The 21,139-nt window shown below is 40.0% G+C and overlaps 1 protein-coding gene across 4 annotated transcripts in view; it reads left to right on the top strand.

Annotated features, from left to right (window-relative positions):
- pag1 (phosphoprotein membrane anchor with glycosphingolipid microdomains 1) overlaps positions 1-21,139 on the top strand; it is a 70,380-nt gene that overhangs the window by 40,260 nt on the left and 8,981 nt on the right. For all 4 annotated transcript variants that reach the window (XM_034705575.1, XM_034705573.1, XM_034705574.1 and 1 more), the window contains 6 exons: positions 9,377-9,412; positions 11,609-11,840; positions 12,666-12,723; positions 17,313-17,409; positions 17,680-17,849; positions 18,088-18,525. In XM_034705575.1, the coding sequence (XP_034561466.1) occupies positions 11,653-11,840; positions 12,666-12,723; positions 17,313-17,409; positions 17,680-17,849; positions 18,088-18,525 (951 nt within the window). In that variant the 5' untranslated portion in view covers positions 9,377-9,412; positions 11,609-11,652. The remainder of the gene's footprint in view (positions 1-9,376; positions 9,413-11,608; positions 11,841-12,665; positions 12,724-17,312; positions 17,410-17,679; positions 17,850-18,087; positions 18,526-21,139) is intronic.

The raw sequence follows: 21,139 nt of genomic DNA, 5'->3' as shown, positions 1-21,139 counted from the left end.
TTCGAATGACACGCCTGACTGGTTTGTTTAATCACATAAATTTGCTCCGCTGCACAATTACCAATGTCACTTTTGTTTTAGCATTTTATTATTAGCAGAGCGGCGGCGCTGTCACAAAGCTAATCAATTGGAGACAATGGTAGGACAGTTTTTTTATGCCTGAATGTGAGGAATAATTGGGCATTGTCAGGATGGTGAGTTAAATAAGAACACATCTCTTGTTGGGAGTTAAGCTTAAGCTCAATTAATTTCAATATAAGTGATGTTTGTTTCAAGCAGCGTGGCTGAAACACGTCCATTACCATAGCGCCAGGAAGTTTTGGTTTGTCATATTCAAAGGGCAGTCGTGGTTATGGGTGTCACAGACAGCCATGTTTTCTATTGCTGGGCGAGGTTTTTCACACTGGCAACACTTCCTCTTTCCAAGCAGCAACCACATGTGTGGTAGATAGAAGTGAAATTGAAAGATTCATCATGTGGAAGGACGACAAGAGCAAGAGAGTCTCAGAAAGCTGTTTTTCACAAGAAGGAAAGAGAGGGAGGAGAGAAAGAGGAACTGAAATTGAAAAGCTATAAGGGTTCTTTCTCGCACAGTCACACAATGTTGAGCTCAGCTGAACAAATGCACACAGAATCAAGTCCAAATGATTTAAATGCAGAGCAATGGCCTCAGGGAAAAAAGGCGATAAAAGGGTAGATAAAGTAGGAGAAAGAGGGGAAAAAGCACAAGAGTGGCAAAAAACAAATCTGATATTATGTTGAACATTTTCTACAATAAAAGCTTTTTTATTTCTAAAATAAGGTTACCATCCTCCAAACTCAGAGATGCACTCTTCATGATCCAGTCCCTGTTGAGTTGTCACAATTAGAAAACAGTAGTTTCAGATTTAGTTTTGTTTCTCTGCACAAAAACATCTGCAGGCTTTTTAGAGACATCACGGTCAACGGTGTCCTCGAAAACCAAGGGGGGAGGAGTGGGAGACAGGAAATGTCTCTGTCCCATGGGGCTGTGTGACATTAACCAGAGGCAGGCATACACACACGTGTTTACACAAACCATGCACATAAACACAAGAGACTCTTCGGATTGTGATGGGTCTGCGAGGTCAAGGCAGGATGCTGCAGTGCTTAGAGAGAGGATCATTTACAGTGAAGACATGTTGCCGTTTCTGCGGCCTTGCAGCTGGAAGCCAATCAATGGAAAATAAAATGAGGATGAAATTTGGGAAAGTCAAGGCCACCCTTCATATATATGTAAGACATTTTTATTGCGGCACGAAGGAAAAAGAAACTGCTCACATATGTTTTCATGCTGGAGGAATGAAAGAGAAGATGCTCGCTGTATCTCTTTTGAATCTTCAGGGAGCTGAAACGTTTATCTGCTCTGGGAGAATGCCTCATATTGCGTTTACGAGTCCCCAGTGGGAGATCGATGTAAAGGCCGTGGCGAGCAGATTCAGCCGTCGTATCTTTGATAAAGAGAGTGAACACGATCTTGTGCGTGTATTAAGATCTAACACACACATATATCTGTAATATGAGAGAGGGGAGAGACTCTAAATTATGCAGTTTCAATTTCCCCCTCTCCTTTAGGGAGGATGGATCAATTTCTCATGTTAATGCCATTAACCCTAAGGATGGGGCAGTGTTGCCATGGTAATGCTAACGATGTCCCTTGATCAGAAGCACCTGTTTTGCTGCTTCTACAAGCTTGCAGGCGCACACACACACAGACGGACACTGATTAGTAAATTAGACTGTGCCAAACTGACTGGAATCAAGACAGAGAGAATTACACACCCTTCCCCTAGGTGCACACACACTCCTCATATATATATAACCCTCCATAAGGTTTAGCTATGAGACATTTACTAATGGCTGTGTGTGTGTATGTGTGTTTTTGAAGAGAGGGAACAGAAAAGGAAGAGAAGAGTGTGTGTTTTCTTTATTCATCATAATGCAATTACAACACAAATGGCTGTCTGTATGCAAATGTTTGCATGCATTTTAATGTACTTAATTGAATTGTCTCAGTCAGGGGATGGTCCCTGTTGCAATGCATCCTGTTAGAAGATATATTTCATCCACCCACCCTGGCTTTGTGTTTCTGTGTGTGTTGCTTTATCAGATTGTGTTCCTTTTTGGTGTCATCATGCTCCCTGCAAGTCTATATGACCCCCATCCCTCTCTTGTCTCTCTCTTCTCTTTATGCTGCACTCTCTCGCCACTTGGCAGCAGCACCCGCATCCTTCTTCTCCCCTCCCCCATTCCTCCCACCCCCCATCGTCCAAATGGCCCTCAGGTCAGGACACAAGATGGTCAGTGGTGTGTTTATTAAACGGTGCATCCATGTTCAATGTTTTTCTCTTGTAAGACCAATGTATATGTACGGAGGTGTACTTTTTTTTATTTATTTAACATTTGTGTTTGTACAAACCTCTTAAGCTGATTGGCAGGCCATTGATTACTATTGCCATCCACAAATAGTGTCCATAAAGGAAGCACTCCCCCTGGCCAATCGCTGGCAAAGTAACAATGCTATGTAGCATTTTGCTGCATGCTGTGGGTGAGAGGCTGGGATGACAAAGGGCAGAAGACAGAGTTAGATGAGGCTTTGATGCGTAAAAGTTCTTCTCAGTTTTAATTGGATTTAGTGCTCAGTGTGAACAAAGTGCAGAGACCCTGCAGGGTTCTAGGTTGTTGTTTAATTTTATTTCTTGCTGCAGAGCAACAAATTATTGTTTCAAGGGTGTGATATGTTTACTTCTATACTGCGTCTTTGCATATATTCATGTATTCGCAGCCCAGAAAGATCACAGAAAATTAGATGAAGCAGCACTTTTGCATACAATGCGTCTGTAACGATATCTCCCGATTCATTTCCCCAAACAGTGCACAAAACGGACTCTCTGCAAACGTGGCAGACGCTCTCATTGTTAGGAATAAACTCCAGTCATCACTTTCCTCGCTTCTTCTTTTGTAATTCTCCAAGTGGAACTTCAGATTCCTGCTGTGCTGCAAACTTGCACGACTACTTTCTCCAAGAAAGTCGAGCCTTTCTTCTCTCCTAAAAACTGGATTATTTATTATTGTGGAAATGCCTCTGGCTCTCCACTGAGAAGCTTCCTGGGGCTCATATCTCAGCAGCCATCCAGCTGTAAACCTTCCCTGTCTGTGTGCACCCAGAGGACCCTGCAGAAGGAGGGTGTCACAGAGAAACTGAAGCACCCCTCTGTTGGTGAATGTTAATTCTATCCGTTTCTCTTTATCTTTTGCTGCTATACCCAACAGCTTGTCCAACAGATGAAACCTCTCCACACACTCTCTCAATCTGACTCTATCGTTTTGCATTGAGGGTTTTGCTTTGATGGGGCTTGTGGTGAGTCTCAGGTCTCTCGAAGTGTGTGTGTGCAGCTGTATGAAGCTAGAAATTGGATTTGTGCCTTTAATTCCCCAAACACATTCCTATTCAAATGGCTTTTCCAGTCAATTATTTTCTATGGCATGAAACAGAAAACAGACACCCTGATTGTCTCTCCTCCAAGGCTTCTGTTTTCTTTCATTATAGCCTGAAAGAAAAAGAATGACAGCATGAGAGAGTACAGTTGTAGCCCTTGGCTTTATCACATGGTGGTGGCCTGTTGGTTTTCCACTGTAAAAGGCTTCTCAGAGCTTTTATGTGTGCTATTTACCAAGAATTAAAGCACAGTGTGTCCTCAGAGGAAATAATTGACAGTTTAGTGTATTCATATTTTAGGACTTAGCAGAGAATTAAGTCAGTATTGTTACACAGAGATAAATTTGTGTTTACTGAACAGGTTCTTTTGAGTTTGGATGGTGATTTATGTAAATAAATCCAATATGGCAGAGTGGGAGACAGAGATATCTGGAAGGAAAGAGGTTGGAGGAAGGTGCAGCTCCTTGACTCAGAGAAAATTTTAATATTTTACTGCAATACAGTTTTGATTGAATTCAGGAGTTATCTCCTCACAACCACAAGCTCTCTTCCTGTCTGAAAAAACTGTTTGCACACAGCCCTGGCTCTGAAAAGGGAAAACATACAAAGTGGCTCAGACCCAGCCGGTAAACACTCCTCCAGCCAATTAGCTAAAGTTTTCATACACTGCACTCTGACCTCTGGCTCTGCCGCCTACTCTTTCTCTCTGTCTCTCTCTCTTTCTTTTCCATGAGAAACAGAGCTACACCACGAGAGTGATAAAAACTTTACCTGCTGAGGTTGAACTGCCCTTGGGCAGCAGATAATCTGGATTCTGCCATGGTGCTTGGTATTTGTCAGTTCTTAGGAGTTGTTTTCCTGGTAATGTAAAAATATTAAATACTGTGTTTCTCAAGTAGTGACTTAAATGATAGGTTTATAAAGTTGTTGTGATTAAACATTACAAGTCTTAATCAAAAAAGGCATACCCCAGACAAAATGCTACCTGAAAGCTGGGCTAGTATATTAACATTAACATACATTAAAGCTCCAGTGAGGAGTTTTTTGCTCATTCGAAACAGGCTGAAATTAATATTGTTACTTCTTAATGAGAAATTGTCCATAATCAACTACATATAATATTTCTATTTTGTTGTTTTTAATACCTGAAACTGCTCCTGCAGGGTAGGTGTAAGGTGAAAGCATTGACTATATGCTGACCAAACTGGCTGCTAACAATTCCCATAATTCTCAATAAGTGTTACATTTTACTGTTAAGAGAAAACAGGATGACGTTTTGTATTAGTGAAACCAACTCAAGTGCAGGCAAAATCAGTGAAGAGAGAAGAGGTACTGTGTTTTTCACAAAGGGCGCCAGAAACCAACACAAACCAAAAGTTCCTCACAGGCGCTTTAACCCTTAAAAGTTGCACTTGCAATTATGGCACAAAATGGCTATCATGATTAAAGTTAAAATGCAGAAACAATAAGTTAAGTTGGGAAAAGTTAAGTTAACAAATGGACATAGTTTAATCAGTGAGACAGCAATTGTCTTTCTCAAGGTTTGCTAATGCTAATTTTAGCTGACTTTAATTAACCCAAGTCAGCCTGTGACCTCAGATTTTATTTTTTTATTCTTCTATTTTTTATGAGTTCATCTTCATTCTGTAAAAGGGCTGTTATGTCATTTCTAACATGTATTGTGCCTTCATTTTCTCCCCCAATTATTACTGAAAGCTTACAAAGATGCCACACAGCTTATAATGCTATTGTATTTTGCTAGATAATATGCTGATGAATTAGTCAGTGTTTTGACAGTTTATCCACATCAGTCGGTTCTGATCCTGTCAAAATCTGGTTATTGTTACTGGTTACAGCTTCGCACATGCAGGAGGCTGCTTTTTTCACAGTTTTTTTTAAAATGTCATAATTAATTTAACACAGCTTTTGCAGTGTCTTTGTCACATTGTTTAATAAATAATGAATCCAGGAATGCACCCATCTGCTCCGCTGGATCAGCCCTGACAAAACTGATTCACATCAAAAATGAAGTTCTCACATCAGCAGTTGCTCCCATTGATTCAGAGCAGACCATGACTCAGCCTTTAATGATACAGCGTTCAGCACCATTGTAACCGTTTATAAAAAGAACCCATTGAATACTACACAGCGTTATATACAATTTTAAATCACATTGATTGACTACAGATATATACAAACAATCTACAAGTGATTTGTTAGATAAAAATGATTCCGATCCTACATTAGCTAAAGTAAACTTACAGCATCACATCAGATTAACACTGAAACTCAGGTCACTATACTTCAGAAACAGCCTCTTTCTATTAACAAAAAAAGCTCAACACAAGGTTAAAGTGGTGTCTTCTAAAGCTTGGAACCACACTGATGTCTTCCCTTTCTGGTGGAGTGGCTCAATTCATCATATTCTGCTATTCCCTCTGCTGTTATGCTCAGGGTGTGAGGCTCACATTCTGTTATAATGTTGTTCAGCTGTGTTCCAGATTGCAAGATCTAAAAATAAAGGTTTTCTAATGATTGTTATTATTTCATTAGGCTTTTAGAAATGTCCAATATAACAATTTACAGTGAAACTCCGGAGGGAAATCTGGCCAGAGTAAAACATTGACAGGAACCCATTTGCTACCGTTTGACAACAACTACTGCCAGCATTAGAACGTCGTAGCCAGCATTACATTAGCTAACATTATGTTAGCTGATAAGTAAGTTAGCTAATCATATTTTCTAGATAAGGTTATGTTAGCTGTTTGGGCATTAAAGGGGACATATCACGCTTTTTTCATCAATATATATTGGTCTAAGAGGTCCCCAAAACATGTCTTTAAAGTTTATGCTCAAAAAAACACTTTGAAATCAGATTTTGGCATGCCTGAAAAGTCCTCTTCTTCATTCCTCATCAGAACACTCTGTTTTCCCTCTGACCACGCCCCCTCCGGAAGTGGATGTGCCTCGGCTCTCCAGCACGTTGATCTAATGTTTACATGTTGGCTGAATATACACGGCTGCTCAGAGATCGCGTTACTTCAACCCTCTGAATCTGATCCTGACGGAGAGGCGCCTGTAGCAGGACCTTTCTGAACGATTGGTCACAGATTTAGTGTTTCTTGTTGTTTTATTCATCAGTATGTAGACGTGTGTCTTGGTACACAGCTACGAACATGTAGCTATGTGGCTATGCTAACTAGCGCTAGCACTTATCCATGATAAATAAAAATCATCCACTAGATCTTCAAATCTGCAGACGTGGGGAGTAAAACCGACCTTTGTGTTTATTAAGACAGCCTACAACTAGCATGCCTCCCTCCTAAGCTCCTTGTTAGCACACATTTGTGCAGGTAATGAAAAACGGGGGAGGGATTCAGTATTATTTTATACAGTCTATGGGCTGAACAAGCTCCGAGCTCTGACTCCGTGACAGACCGGATATTGTTGTTACGTAACAAAAACACGGAAGTCTGAAACGGCTCGTTTTACACACATTTCCAGAAAGGTGTAGAAATCAAAACAGGGGCAGAATGGATTTTTTTCATTCTCGGGGGGTTTGTAGACATGCCAGGGACACATATTTCAGGTAAAGAACCATTAAAAAGTCAATTTTGCATGATATGTCACCTTTAAGCCTTTTTCATATTAATATGCGTAGAACTACCAATTAGCTTTTGGCCACTTCCTAGCTAACGGTAGTCATGTGGTATGTGCTGAATGTTACCATAACAGTAGCTGTTTTTAACCCTGGCTTACACGCTATTAGTTATGATGTTTTAGTTTGAATTCTGACCGTGTATCTCTCTGGGGTTTTACTGTTCAATTTTTCCAAGTTTTTCATCAACCTGGAAGTGATGAATTTGTGATTATGTAAAAGAAATCTAAAGGAATAAAATTATTTTAAAATATATTTCTGAAGACGGTTAAAATAAAATAAAGTCAAATAAAATTCAGATAAAATCCGGGAAGGCTCTGCGATAAAAGTATGTTTTCAGAAGACATTTAAAAGAGCTCACTGACTCAGCAGACCTGATCTTCTCAGGCAGATGGTTCCAGAGTGTCGGACCCATCACTGTGAACGCCCTGTCCCCTTTCTTTTTCATTTTTGTGTTAGGAATGCACAGTAAACCTCTGCCCGAGGATCTCAGTGCACGTGCCGGCTCTTAGGGTATTAAAAGGTCTGCTATATAGCTCGGAGCAAATTCATGTAGAGCTTTAAAAGTAATCAATAAAATCTTAAAATAAATTCTAAAACATACAGGGAGCCAGTGCTAGGAAGCTAAAACCAGAGAGATGTAGTCAAATTATTTTGGTTCTGGTTAAAACTCTGGCAGCTGAGTTCTGTACAGTTTGAAGACGATCGAGGGATTTGTTGTGCAGACAGTGAAAAAGACTGTTAAAGTAGTCCAGGCGTGAGGAGATAAAAGCATGTAAAATCGTCTGTACAAGTACAAGTTTTGAGATATGATGTTTGAACGTTAATTTGATGTCAAACCAGACGCCAAGATTCTTTGCAGCAGGTTATATGTGATATGAGTAGGACATAAATGGAAAACGGCTCCTGTATGCATAGTCTTAGTCATGGAGATTGTCTTTTGAAGATACTAGTGACCTTACTTGCTATGAGACACAGGTTAGAAAATCTCCATATACTGTATATCATCAACACCAGTTAGCGTGTGTTAAGGTCAGGCTACACAATCAGCCAAACACAGCCAGAAGATGTGGTTAAAATCTTTAAAAACAAGAATCTCAAACACTTTTAGTTTGACTTCATCACATTCATCATCATCATCATCATCCTGTTCAAGTACACACCCCCACATACAAAATCAATAACATACCTTAACACTCAAACCACCTGCTGCTTCATTATCGTCCGTGTCATTAGTTGCATTCTAAACATTTTTGTGATCTTTTTCTTTTTCTCTACCACCATAAATAGCGCTGATGGGAAGAAGGGAATGTTGCCATGGTGACAAAGAGCTGTGGCAGCCGGTAATTATTCTGGTTTAAGTGCCAGCAGAGGCACACACACTCGCTGGCACACAGCGGCGGCAGATAGTGACACCTGGACACAAGCTTCACAGACAAACCAAATAAGGACATTTATCAGGGATTGGTTGTGGTAAGGGTGGAAGTATGCACACATTTTGACCACATTGAGGCTGAAAACCTGTCGATCAAGGTCTAAATGTTGCGGGGTGGGAATGTGTTCTTACCTTTATGTGCAACCTGTGTTAGAGTCTGAAAAACTAGAGCCTGGGGAGTGTGAGCGTTTGTGTTCATGATGTCAAAGAGTGCACGTTATACAGTTGATTGCATGTTTCATGATGCAATTCAGATGTGATGTCTCTTGGTTACTATCCAATCAGTTACAGGGGCAGAATAGTCAATGTGTGTGTGTGTGTGTGTGTGTGTGTGTGTGTGTGTGTGTGTGTGTGTGTGCGTGTGTGTGTGTGTGTGTGTGTGTGTGTGTGTGTGTGTGTGTGTGTGTGTGTGTGTGTGTGTGTGTGTGTGTGTGTGTGTGTGTGAGAGTGTGCGTGTGAGTGTGTGAGTGATTACTGAAAACATGTTTAAGGCATGTGTGAATATAAAGTCTGTGAGTCTGTGAGTCTGTGAGTCTGAAAGGCAGCCTGTTGTCCAATATGTATTTGATGAGGGTATTTGAAATCACAAACACACACCCAGATCATTTTCTGCTCAGCCACTCAAACACATTTGTCCAGCCAACCTACATTCAATCACACACACACACACACACACACACACACACACACACACACACACACACACACACACACACACACACATGAAGCAACACCGTCCACCCTCCAAGGATAATATTCAGCTCAATGCTTTCCTTCCTCATAGGAGTAATCCTCCCCTTCTCGTTTTTTATCTGCTCTCTTCCAGGCAAGGCCAAGCTGACTAATCATCCAAGGTGTCAAGGTAAGGTTGTGTTTGCCTCTCACCAGCCACACACACTGATAGCAACATGAGCCCCGGAGTATTTTTCATCCAGGGAAGGAAAACACAACCGGCGTTTCAACAAAAACAGGAATTCCTCTGTGTCCTTTGAAGAAGAAGTTAAAATTGGCTTCGGCGGCTCCGCCTGACTTGTCACAAAACTTCCCCTCACTGCTAGAAGACGGGGAGCGTGTCCCACACTCCCACATCACATTAGCATAGGAGAAGGAGAGAGACAATGGAGTTTTCAGTACACAGATTCTGATTTGTATACATCTACACACACATGTTAAAAGACCGCAGCTCATGCAGACCCCTGAACAGATAGGGGAAAGAGAGATTGTCAGTTTTTGTCTCCATCCCACAATCTGCTGTAGCTGTCTCTGTTAATGAAAAGTCAGAGGAAATGTAAAAAATAGGGGGAAACTGACAGTGAGGAAACACTGCCATCTTTTTTCAATATCAATCCTGTGCAGTCCAGTCTTCTCCTATCAGTCACCTTACCTTTTCGCATCCACAATCATCTCTTCATTCCTGCAACAGTGTCCGAAATGCCTCTGATACAGCCTTAAATGCAGTGTCAGAGTATCAGTGTTGGAAAGCATGCCAGGTAATGAGCAGATTAAATACTACCCCCCCCTCCTCCCACCCTACCCCACCCTCAAAAAACAAAAAACGGTTTCATCAGTCATCACAGCAATACTTTTCATGGCATGGTTGCTACTACCAATTACCGTTTTAAGCGGGAAAAAAGGCTGTGCAGTGTACCAGAGGCAGAGTGTAACATTACCTAATTAGGATAATATTGCAATTCATTGTCTTTGAAGTACATATATACTGATGACACACTGATCTGACTCCAAACATTTTTTGCCCCTGTTAAAAAATAACGTCTCATCTTTTCCAGAACAATAGCTCTAAAGAACACAGGACACTGGGAGAGACTGCAAGCTAACATTAGCTTCGCTTGTTTGTACGGTTGAACCCTTGAAGATTTGGATTCTTTTAAGTGAACTGAGCTTGGCCGTACAATAATGGCATAACTGAATCATGTCACATTGATACAGGGGTAGTATATACCCCCAAAGTGGTAAATATAACGAAACATTTACATTTTAATGAAGTACTATTGCAGATGTTCTCAATATCTACATGTAATCAAGTGGAGGAATCTGGATAGGTATCAGGACCGAAAGATGTAACTCTAGCTCGACACTGTCTGCCCTCCATTTCTATTATATCCTGCAGATGTCCTCCCATTCACACGCTGTGGTATACAAACCCTCTACTACACATTTATTTGTTCAGAGTTTTCTGAGGCTTAGAGAAGCACACAAGCTCATCCCTACCACTGCCTCCCCTCCGACTGTGAGTCACCCGCAACACCACACAGTGCCATAAATCACCCGTGATAACATCAGGGGTTCCATCAGTTCAGAGAAAGCAAACTTTGGCTTTTAGATGGAGACGTGATGAGGTTGCTTATGCTGTGCGCAGAGCCCAGACAGACACCAGTTGTGTGTAAGTGGGGACCACTGCAGCAGACTCACTGTCTGCACTGCAGTCTGAATAAGCTATGCACTGCCATCTGCTGGCCACAAGTAGGCATAATTTGAAGTTGCACTTCTTGTTCATAGAAGATGTGAGCTTTTTTACACTGTCTTGGTTTTAGTTTATTTAAGGGAGTGAAGTGATCATAAGGTCTGCATAGAAGTAAGATTTCATGGTTTCAAGCATGTGCTTGTACATATAAGTATATTTTCAGTCTAGTAGTGTCAAACTCAAATTGTCCATGTTGCTGTTTCATAATGAAACAAAGGGATGATTAATTCTGCTCTAATTTCAAGTACATTTTGCGTGTTTGCTCCAAAAATGACACAGCTCCAACAGGACAGAACTAATCTATCCTTCAGAAAACTGTACTTATCCTTGACCAAATAGTCATTTGGAATGGGATAAAAATGAAAATGTGAAGGTTATTCCACAGCATTTTTATTAGATTTTAAGTAAAATTACATTAGGGTCAACAGGGTTTGTTTGCTCAATGGTGTTAGTGTGTAATTGAAAAATGAAATAATTGTCTGTAAATTGTTGAACTGTCTTTATAGGGTTTTAGTCTGCAAATACTTAAAATGACACATTAAAATTAAGCTCTGTTTTTTTCTCTTGTTACCTCAGGCGGTACCTATTCGATGTCCTCTCCTCCCACAGTGTGATGCGTCATGGCTCCGGTGCTGAGTGGCGTGTGGTGGGGACCGGAGGCTGGTGTCCTCGGGTCAGGAGCGGCAGCTGCCACTGGCGTGGCGTCGTGGCTGGGCAGTGGGCAGCTGGTCCTTGCCGTCACCCTCAGCACCCTCACTGCCCTGCTGCTGCTCTCCGTACTGCTGCTTCTGTGTGCTAGCTGCAAGGGGTGAGCCACACCAACACAGACAAACGTGCACAGTACTGACCTTTATATGATCACTTCTCTTGTTAGGGGGGAAAGCATGCATATTTTGAGACATGTCAGGAAAGTCTGAAGTGTTAGATAAGAATTTCCATGTTTTAAATATAGCCACATCCTGCAGACAAATAACTGAGAAAAATCCACTCTCTCTGGAAATGCTGGCTGTGCATTGCAGAGTTGAAAATAGCTTGAATACCTTGGAGAGCATTCTTGGCAAAAGTGCTCATAGGTGTGGCAACAATGAGAAAATGTTCTGCTATGTGTAAATAAAGAATGTCTTCAGGGATATCATGATTTTAAAGGAACAACTATAAATGAATCTGTGTGCTCTCTAAAGAGACTTAGCTTTTTTCAACCCTAGTATTGTAACAGTTTATATAACAACACCTTTAAGACTAAAACCAGCAAACAGGAGTCCATGCAGATAACAGACTTAAGTCATTGTACTGTACTGTGTGATAAATATGCAAAAATACTGATTGAACTAGTAACAAAAGAAAATGTATGCAGTTTAATGCCAGTTTTGCTGTTGTCATTGCGACTTATAGTGAAAGGAGCGAGATGACAGAAAAGGCAAACATATATCATGAAACTTTCAAACCAGATCCATTTCATTTGAAAATATGTTCTGTATACCTACTGAGTGATTTCAAACTCATTCCAGACATCAAGCATACTGATTGAGTTTTTTTTTGTTAAGCTAAGAGCTCAAGCAACAATGATCACACAGCCCTGCATCTTTTGACTATTTCTTTTCTCTCTTCTTCCCATCCCTCTCTTTTATTGTAGGCAGAAGAAGGCTGCTAATGCACATCCATCAGGAGACCATGAAAACCTCATGAACGGAGTGAGTAGCACCTCAGCAGCACAAGCATACTCTGTTAAGAAACAGTTTAGCAATACACACCTTAGATTAGTTTAGTGTAAAGACTTGAGATGGATAGCTTGGCTCTATACAAAGGTTACAAATGTTTCTAAGAAGCTAACTAGTTATCACCAGAACCAGAAAATTCGACCACATCTCTCCGGTTTTAGCTTCCTTGCACTGGCTCCCTGTATGTTTTAGAATTGATTTTAAGATTTTACTGGTTACTTTTAAAGCCCTGCATGGGCTTGCTCCCAGCTATATAGCAGACCTTTTACCCCCCTATGAGCCGACATTGAGATCCTCGGGCAGAGGTTTACTGTTCATTCCAAACACTAAAATGAAAACAAAAGGGGACAGAGCATTTGCAGTAAGGGGTTCGACACTCTGGAACCATCTGCCCAAGGAGATCAGGTCTGCTGAGTCAGTGAGCTCTTTTAAGACCCTTCTTAAAACATACTTTTATCGCAGAGCCTTCCCGAATTTTATCTGAATTTTATTTGACTTTATTTTATTTTAACCGTCTTAAGAAATATATTTTGAAAGAATTGTATTCCTTTAGAGTTCTTTTAAGGGAATTTTATGTCTTTTAAAATATGTTTTATTTCTTTATCTTGACTTGTGTGTTTTTATGATCTGCCTGTTTTATTTTGCTGCCCATGTAAAGCACTTTGTAACCTGGTTTTGAAAGGTGCTCTACAAATAAAAATATTTTATTATTATTATCAGTATTTTAATATTTTAGGAAAAACTAAATTAAACTTGTAAACCAAAGTTTAAGAATAACTTTTTGTGGTTTTATCTGAGGTCATGGGTTGGACTAGTTCTTTGCAATGCGTAGTCACTTCATGTCTGACATTCCCAGGTAACTTGTGAAAACTCCAGGAAAATAATTATAATCCCAAAATGTTAGTTATGACTTTGAAGATATTTTGGACACATTTTAAGAGGACACTTAAGTACAAAACTGTAAAGCTTTAGTGAACCTCCTTTAATGAGGTCAAAGGTTTCAGGTTCGTCTCTTATGTTTTTGACATTTGCCTTAAGTCAGATTTCTTTGGTTCTGTTTTTCAATTCAGTATGATATGATATAAAAACAAAATAATATCATATGATGATATTGTCTTATATGATACCATAGAATATAACATCAAATGATACAATATGAAACAAAACAATACAATACCAAATGATACAATACAATATGATACGATAAGATACGATACCAAATGATACCATAAAAGAAGAAACAAAACAAAACAATACGATATGATACCAAACAAAATGATATGTTACCAAATGAAAACAAACAAAATGATACCAAACGAAACAAAACAAAACAATACTATACACTTTATTATTTCCTTAGATACATTTGTGTTGGAATCATGTGCTGCACACAATCAACCTTTATTTATACATCATTGAGATCATTGAGGGGCAACCCTCATTTACAATGATATCGATGCATTTACAGTGACATTTAAAAAACAAACAACAAACAAACAAACAAACAACAATGCATCAAGAGTATCAAAGTCATCAAATAGGATATTTTTTTGATTTGGATATAAAAACAATTAGAAGATCAAACAAAATAATACAAATAAAAGGAGGTTTTGGGGATAAAAAACTATAAAAGCACTAAAATAGGAAGGGCAGGTGGTTAAAATGATACAATAAATATACACAGGTTAACCTTGCTAAAACAGTTGCAGAGTGCACAGATTAAGCTACCTGCAGGTTCTCTCTCTCTTTTACACAGAAGCATCCACATTGTTTTCTTAGACGACACACACTCACTGTCCTCACATCCATTAAAGTGACACAGAAACATACACAAACACATCCGCCTTACACACAGCTGACTGACAGCCTCCAGTGAGATTGCTCCTGATGCAAACTGTCATTAAAAATAATACATACAAACTCTAAATTGCATTTTTTGAAGTCATTGAGAATATGTTTTGATTTTATCAAATAAAAGGAAAAAAGTTCACACTTAGTAAATATTTAACATTAATGGGGTTGACCTTTGCCTTTTAGAGACACTATACCCTGACCACGCTGTCATGGGAAGAAGAAAGTGCTGCGTAATTACTGACTTCCATAATGGTAATGCTTCACTTGCCAAGCAACATTTAATTGTGACAAATGCACGTACACTCACTCTCTTATCCTGTCACTCCCTCTGCAGCTGTTTCTTTATGTGTGTGTGTGTGTGTGTGTGTGTGTGAGCAAGCGGACACACATTGGACACTCCTCTAAGCCTTTTTGATTTTGATGAATACTAATACGATTGATACTCTCTTTATTCATAAGCAAACCAGCACTCCTCACGTACCACAATGTGTCCAAATGTCTTTTCATATCTTTTTTTTGGTCTTATTAAGTTATATTTTTGGCTTTTATGCCTGTATTCAGACAGTATAGGACAGTGAATAGAGCAGGACACAGGGAGAAAGTGAGGAGCGACATGTGGGGATAGGGCACAAATGCCGGGCTTCATAACACAGCAACTACAATATCATAAATTCTAATCTTTGTAGAGAACTTAGTGATATCAAATTAACAAAGTTCTTCACAAAGGCTACAAAATAGAAAAGACAGGTCATGCAATCATAATGCTTAAAAGAAAATCTATTCATTTAGGGTAGTTAAAATTAAAAAGTTAAAATATTTGAAAGAATTAAAGTGAAATTATAAAAATACATAAACTACAAATGTAAGCAGTATCAAGAAAGGCTCGGAAACACAGGATCCAGTGATTATGTAGTTTTGTTTTGTGTAAAGTTAGGTTCATCACACACTTTTACATGATACAAAATAAAGATAAAGACAGGTATTGATCATTTTGGGACCTTAGCCTATTTCTAAAATGCTACACAATCTAAAATGATCCTAGGATTATCAATGTCTCTACCATAAGGACCTTGGTCAGGTTATGAATGTGGCATAAAATGAGAAAGGTTTGAGCTTCAAGGATGGTGACCTAGAGTACAAATTAGCATTTCATTTATTGTAACTCTGTGTCACATTGGACAAAAAAGCAAAACGACCAAAGAGAAAGGGATGAGGTATTTAGGTCACAAAATAGTTAAAGATTACATCATAACCATCAATAGTTATGAGAGTAATTGACCACTAGGTGGAGTTGTGGAGCTTCAGATACACAACCCTCTGCTTTAACAGAAAGAAAACAACACACCTAAACAAAGAGACTTGCACCTGGTTAGATATTCAAACAGTGTTTTGTAAGCTCTTACGCATGTGTGATGGAGTGATATCATCGCAGTAGAAAACAAGACGGTTTGTATCTAACATGTATTTTGATCAGCTATGCCTCAATGCGGCAGGTGCTTATATACACAGTGGAAACTGGTGCAGTTTTATTTCTGCGACACTCATTAGAGGAAAGTGTTGATTGAAGTGTTTGCTCACATGTAGAGCTGTTTCTGCTGCTGCTGATTTAGCCCTGTGATATTACAAGTCTAGAAAACAGCCTTCAGCTTGAGGACATGGTTTAAAGACTCGACGTTCTGCTCTGCTGAAGTGTCCTTGAGCAGGACCAAACCGATGCCAGCTGCAGTGTTGTTGTTTTTTTCTAGCCTTGACTTTATTGTAGAGGGAGGGAAGGTTAAATAGGGGAATAAATGTCCTGTGGGTTTCATCTTCTTGGGCGATGATTTTTATTCATGTGAATTCGACTTTTTCCCTCATCTTTGTTATTGTGATATCTTTTCTAACTATCAGTATCTCTCTCTCTTTTTTTCAATATATTTGTTATTAGCTTTTGAACATATAAAATGTACATTCTTCAGACATAGTCCCCCCTAAAGAAAAAGAAAAAGAATTTAAAAATACAGATTCAGTTTAAAAAAAAGGAGCAGTATATGTATATAAAATTTAAAAAGAAATAGTAATACTCCTGAAAGCCAAAATAAGTTAATAAAATTACAACTTAATAAAAGAAAATAAGTAGATAAAAAAGCTCTCCCTTTTGTTACAGTTCATAAGGCCAGACTAAGTTTCAGTGTCTCTTAATAATTTGACATCAAAACATAAAGCGAGATGCCGTCATGCAACTTTTTAGTCTATATTTTATCGTAAGAGAAATGTATAATCATCTGCAATACAAATAAACGGCATCAATTCTTCAATAGGCAAAGATCAATCTCTAAATGTCTTATGTTGATTGATAAAAATAGACTGAATTTAATTAAGCGTGCTTAACATACTGATTATGGGCTTTAAGTAATCAGTGATGATTTGAAATGCTAACAAAGGAACAGATAGAGAAGAGTGAACAAGTGATCAGTGATGCAAAACCGAAGTTCAGAAAAATGATCCCCAAACTCATAAAATTCGCCAAATTTGACTTTTGAAGTGTGAGAGTCAAGTGCAAGTCAACATGCAGATTATTTTCAGCTCCTTTTTTTTTTAGATCCAACTCTTTCTTAGGCGTTGTTTTTGTTTTTGTTTTGGTGTGACGTGTAATTGAAAAATGTTTTCCTTCCTTCCGTCCTTAAATGCCCCATGTGACAAACATCTCCTCTTTTGTTGCTGTGCAGGTGTCGGAGAGGGAGACCATCAGCCAATCAGCAGACAGTCCTGCCACTGACGGGGCGGTCAGCACCTCTCACAATGGTCCTCTAACCAGCGGTACAAGTAAGATAGCTGAGTTAGTTAGCTTTAGCTGAGCATGTCATGCCTTCATTGTTCATGGCACAGTTTGAACTGAATGATGTTGATATTAGAGTCCCTGTTCCCGCATGTTAAGCCTGTTTCTGATCTAAATATCACAGCTAACTCATCCAAAACATGACTCATTATGAAATGACTTTAAAGTAAATGTCAAGAATATCCTCATTGAAAGTCACCTAATGATAAGTGTGATTTTTTACCCTGACTCTCTTTCCTTTCCTCCTGCTCCACCAGTCCTCACAGACACACAGGACACCAGTCCCCAGCCGTCAGAGGAACTGCTCTCCAGCCAATCAGAGCTCAGGTCCTCCAAGTGTCCTCAGGATCGTGAGCTTCCCAGCATCCCTCCCAACAACGCCCTTATCGGGGACGGACCCCCAGCCTCAGGGGACAGCACCTATGAGGTCATTGATTAAAGTCACCTCAAAAATAGAAGCAATGTTTTTCACTTCACATGAGCGTGAATGAGCTAATACAGAAGATTAAAGCGTTTATTGGCTGGGCTGGTGCTCGATATTTTGATTTATCCGACCAAGGTTTAAACAAGACAGAGAATAAAATAATGTTTGAAGGAGATTGAAGAAGAAAACATCCCCATCATATGTCCTATCTTAACTTTAAGCTCTCGTATCTAATACCCAGGTGGTGAAGGAGATGGTGTCTGCATCACGGGATGTCAGCGTTGAAGACTCCCTGTACGAGACGGTCAAGGAACTCAAAGACCAGCCAACACAGCTTGGCCTCCCCAACGGTACCCTCCAGCTGAGCCCCGATGACCCTCCTCCTCCTCCTCATCCCCCTACCCTTCTCAATGGCCACCTCAGCCCCAGCACACCTGAGCGGGGGCCCCTGTGTGCAGGGGTTGAGTACGCCTCAGTTGACCTGAATAAGAAGAGCCGCCACAGCGCTGACATGGAGGCCAGAAGGCGCTCGGATAATGCCAGTGTCCCCTCTCGTAAGCCTCTGGAGGAGCCAGAGGAGGACTTACCTCCGCCGGTACCAGAGAAGGTTCTGGATGAAAATGACAACCAACCGGTGATGATGAATGGGCTGGCGGGGGCTGGGCTGCACAACGGAGAGGTGAGGATGGTGTGTGTTTGTGGTGTTACACCTGTAGATTTTAACTAGCTCACATTTTCAATAAACAGGTTAATTCCTGATTTGATAGAACAGAAATAACCTCATTTAAAAGAGAACTGTAGAGTCAAGATGTTTAAATAATACAGAAGAATTATCATTCAAAGCTATCATTTATAGCTTAATATTCGACTACAAATTCCTATTTCTTGCATTTTTTTTTTTCAATACAATTTTGAAACTTGGAGATTAAAGTTCAAAATGATTATGCTTTACAGGAAGCAGTGGTTTTGTTTGAAAAATTCAAAGATCTATCCATCCAACCTTTATCTATTCCACTTATCCTGCTCAGGGCGGTGGGGCTGGAGCCTGTCCCGGCTTTTATTGAGCAAGAGGCAAGGTACATGCTGGACAGGTCTCCAGCCTGTCACAGGGCTAACATAAAGACAAACAAACAGACACACCCACACCCAAGTACCTGGAGAGGACCCATGAATGCATGCATGGGGGTAGCATGCAAACTCTCCACAGACAGGCACCAGTTGTGATTGGAAACAGGAATCTTCTGACTGTAAAGCAACAGTGCTAACACTGCACCACAGTGCAGCCCAGTGCAAAGATTTAAGGCAGTCTAATTTCACAAATCAAAATCAATAAGTAATCATTAATGGAAGCTAAAAGACATTGCACAGACAATAAATTGGAAGTACAGAAAAAAAATTAAGTGAATCTGCTGCAGTATAAAAGTTATAAACAGACAACAAAAAGGTGCATTTCGACCAAGAGTTCCAGGGTCTTTTAGCCCCCAGAACTACTTTCCCCGGAACAAAAAGGTTCCTCTGCCCCCATCGTCGTCTAAGTTTCGACGGCGGGCTGAAGTCCCAGGTAGATTGTGCAAATCAGGCCAGTGACATATGGAGAAAAAAATTTATATTAAATAATAATTTTGAAATCTTAATAAATAACTAAACTAGTATGCATTCCCAGGAACTCCCTCTGTGTTTCAACAACTGTGTTAACTCCACAAACACCGTTACGTTCAACCAAAAGTCCCAAGACCTTTGAAAAGTACTACCCCCAAAGCAGGGGCTTTTCAGGGGTGAGATTAACTACCCCTGAGCTAACTTTAGACCCTGGTTCCTCCGGTTGAAGCGCACGTAGTTCAGGGGTAAAGTCCCTTGTTCCAGGGTAGAGTTCCTGCGGTCGCCTAAACTCAGTTAGCAGCAGGAAGTGTTAGTATTAGCACATATATATTAAGCAGTTAGTTAGAATTCTACACTTTAGTGGTATACCGTCAAAATGTCAACGACATTACTGCTGTATTTTAAATTAGGACAGTAACTTAATAAACCTAACACAAAAGCTAGGAAGTGCTCATTAGCATTCGCGTTTTTAAAGCTAGCGCTCTAACTACTGTAGCTAATGGCAAAAATCACGTTTCCATTAAGTTTGAACAAGATAAAGTTCAACTCCAGAAACATAGCTGTCATGTTTTCATTGATTTGCTCCTGACATTTACAATTATTGAGTCCTATTATAGAGTGTTTTAATGTGATTGAATCATTTTTAAACATTACATTTTAAAGGACAAGCCAGGTATCCCCTCTCTAACAACATATTTTATCCCCCTATAAACCTGAGGTCATCTTCTTGGAAGCACTGTATAAAAGACGGGAGTAGCAGGAGAGCAAACATAAGGAAGAAAGAACAGTGGAGACGTGTCACTACTACAATTATCATCTGCTAAGCTGCCTGCTCAGTGCCGCCTCAGGGAGAGCGACAGACCAAGGGAAGAAAATTAAGAGAGAGAGAAAAAGACAATGGGAGCTTGAGTGAGAAGAGTAGCAGAGAGTAATAGATAAAACAGAGATAAAGACGGACTGATGACGGCTCAAAAGAGCTGAGAGGAGCATAAAGGCTGAGATAGAGAGAAAGTCAAGAGTGAGGAGAGAGAGGAAACCCAGCAGCGTATAAATGAAGACATCTGTAATAGAGATGAAGAGAGAGAAGAAAGAAGGATGACAACACCGAAATGTGGAAGGAGAACAGTGAGAAATGGAGAAGAGAGCGAGGAATAGTAAAAGAAAGGTGGAGAGGTAAAGAGTGGAGAGAGAAGAAGAGCGGTGCAGTGTCATGCACTGATCATACAGAGCAGAGCTGCTGCTGCTGCTCTCAGCATGCTGCCGTCCACATGCCGAGATCCATCAGAGACACACGCGCACACAAAGCAGCCAGCACACACACTGATACTCTCACAGGGCTCTACGAGAGAATTGCATCAGACTGTTGACAGACACACAAACGTAAATCATAGCAACAATCTGTCTCAAAGCTGCATTAAGAGGAACGTTTTTTTTCTTCTCCTTTCACTCTTTATACTGATCTCTACCACCTGATTTTCTTTCCAATTGTCAATTGAAAGCATGATAGCAGTTTATTGATCAACCACTTTTGTGCAGATCTCAACAACAGATGGATAGATCGCTGTTTTGAGAGAATGACTCCTCGTGACTTAGCTGATCCCTTGTCTTTGAGCACGGTTGTATGGTGTTGACTTTCCTGCAGCAATATTCCTGCAACAATACTGCACTTTTCATCATACAAAGCTGCACTGTAT

The sequence above is a fragment of the Notolabrus celidotus genome, chromosome 16, assembly GCF_009762535.1.
Source record: "Notolabrus celidotus isolate fNotCel1 chromosome 16, fNotCel1.pri, whole genome shotgun sequence".
NCBI classification, from domain to species: domain Eukaryota; kingdom Metazoa; phylum Chordata; class Actinopteri; order Labriformes; family Labridae; genus Notolabrus; species Notolabrus celidotus.
This window is presented reverse-complemented; position numbering and strand designations above follow the sequence as displayed.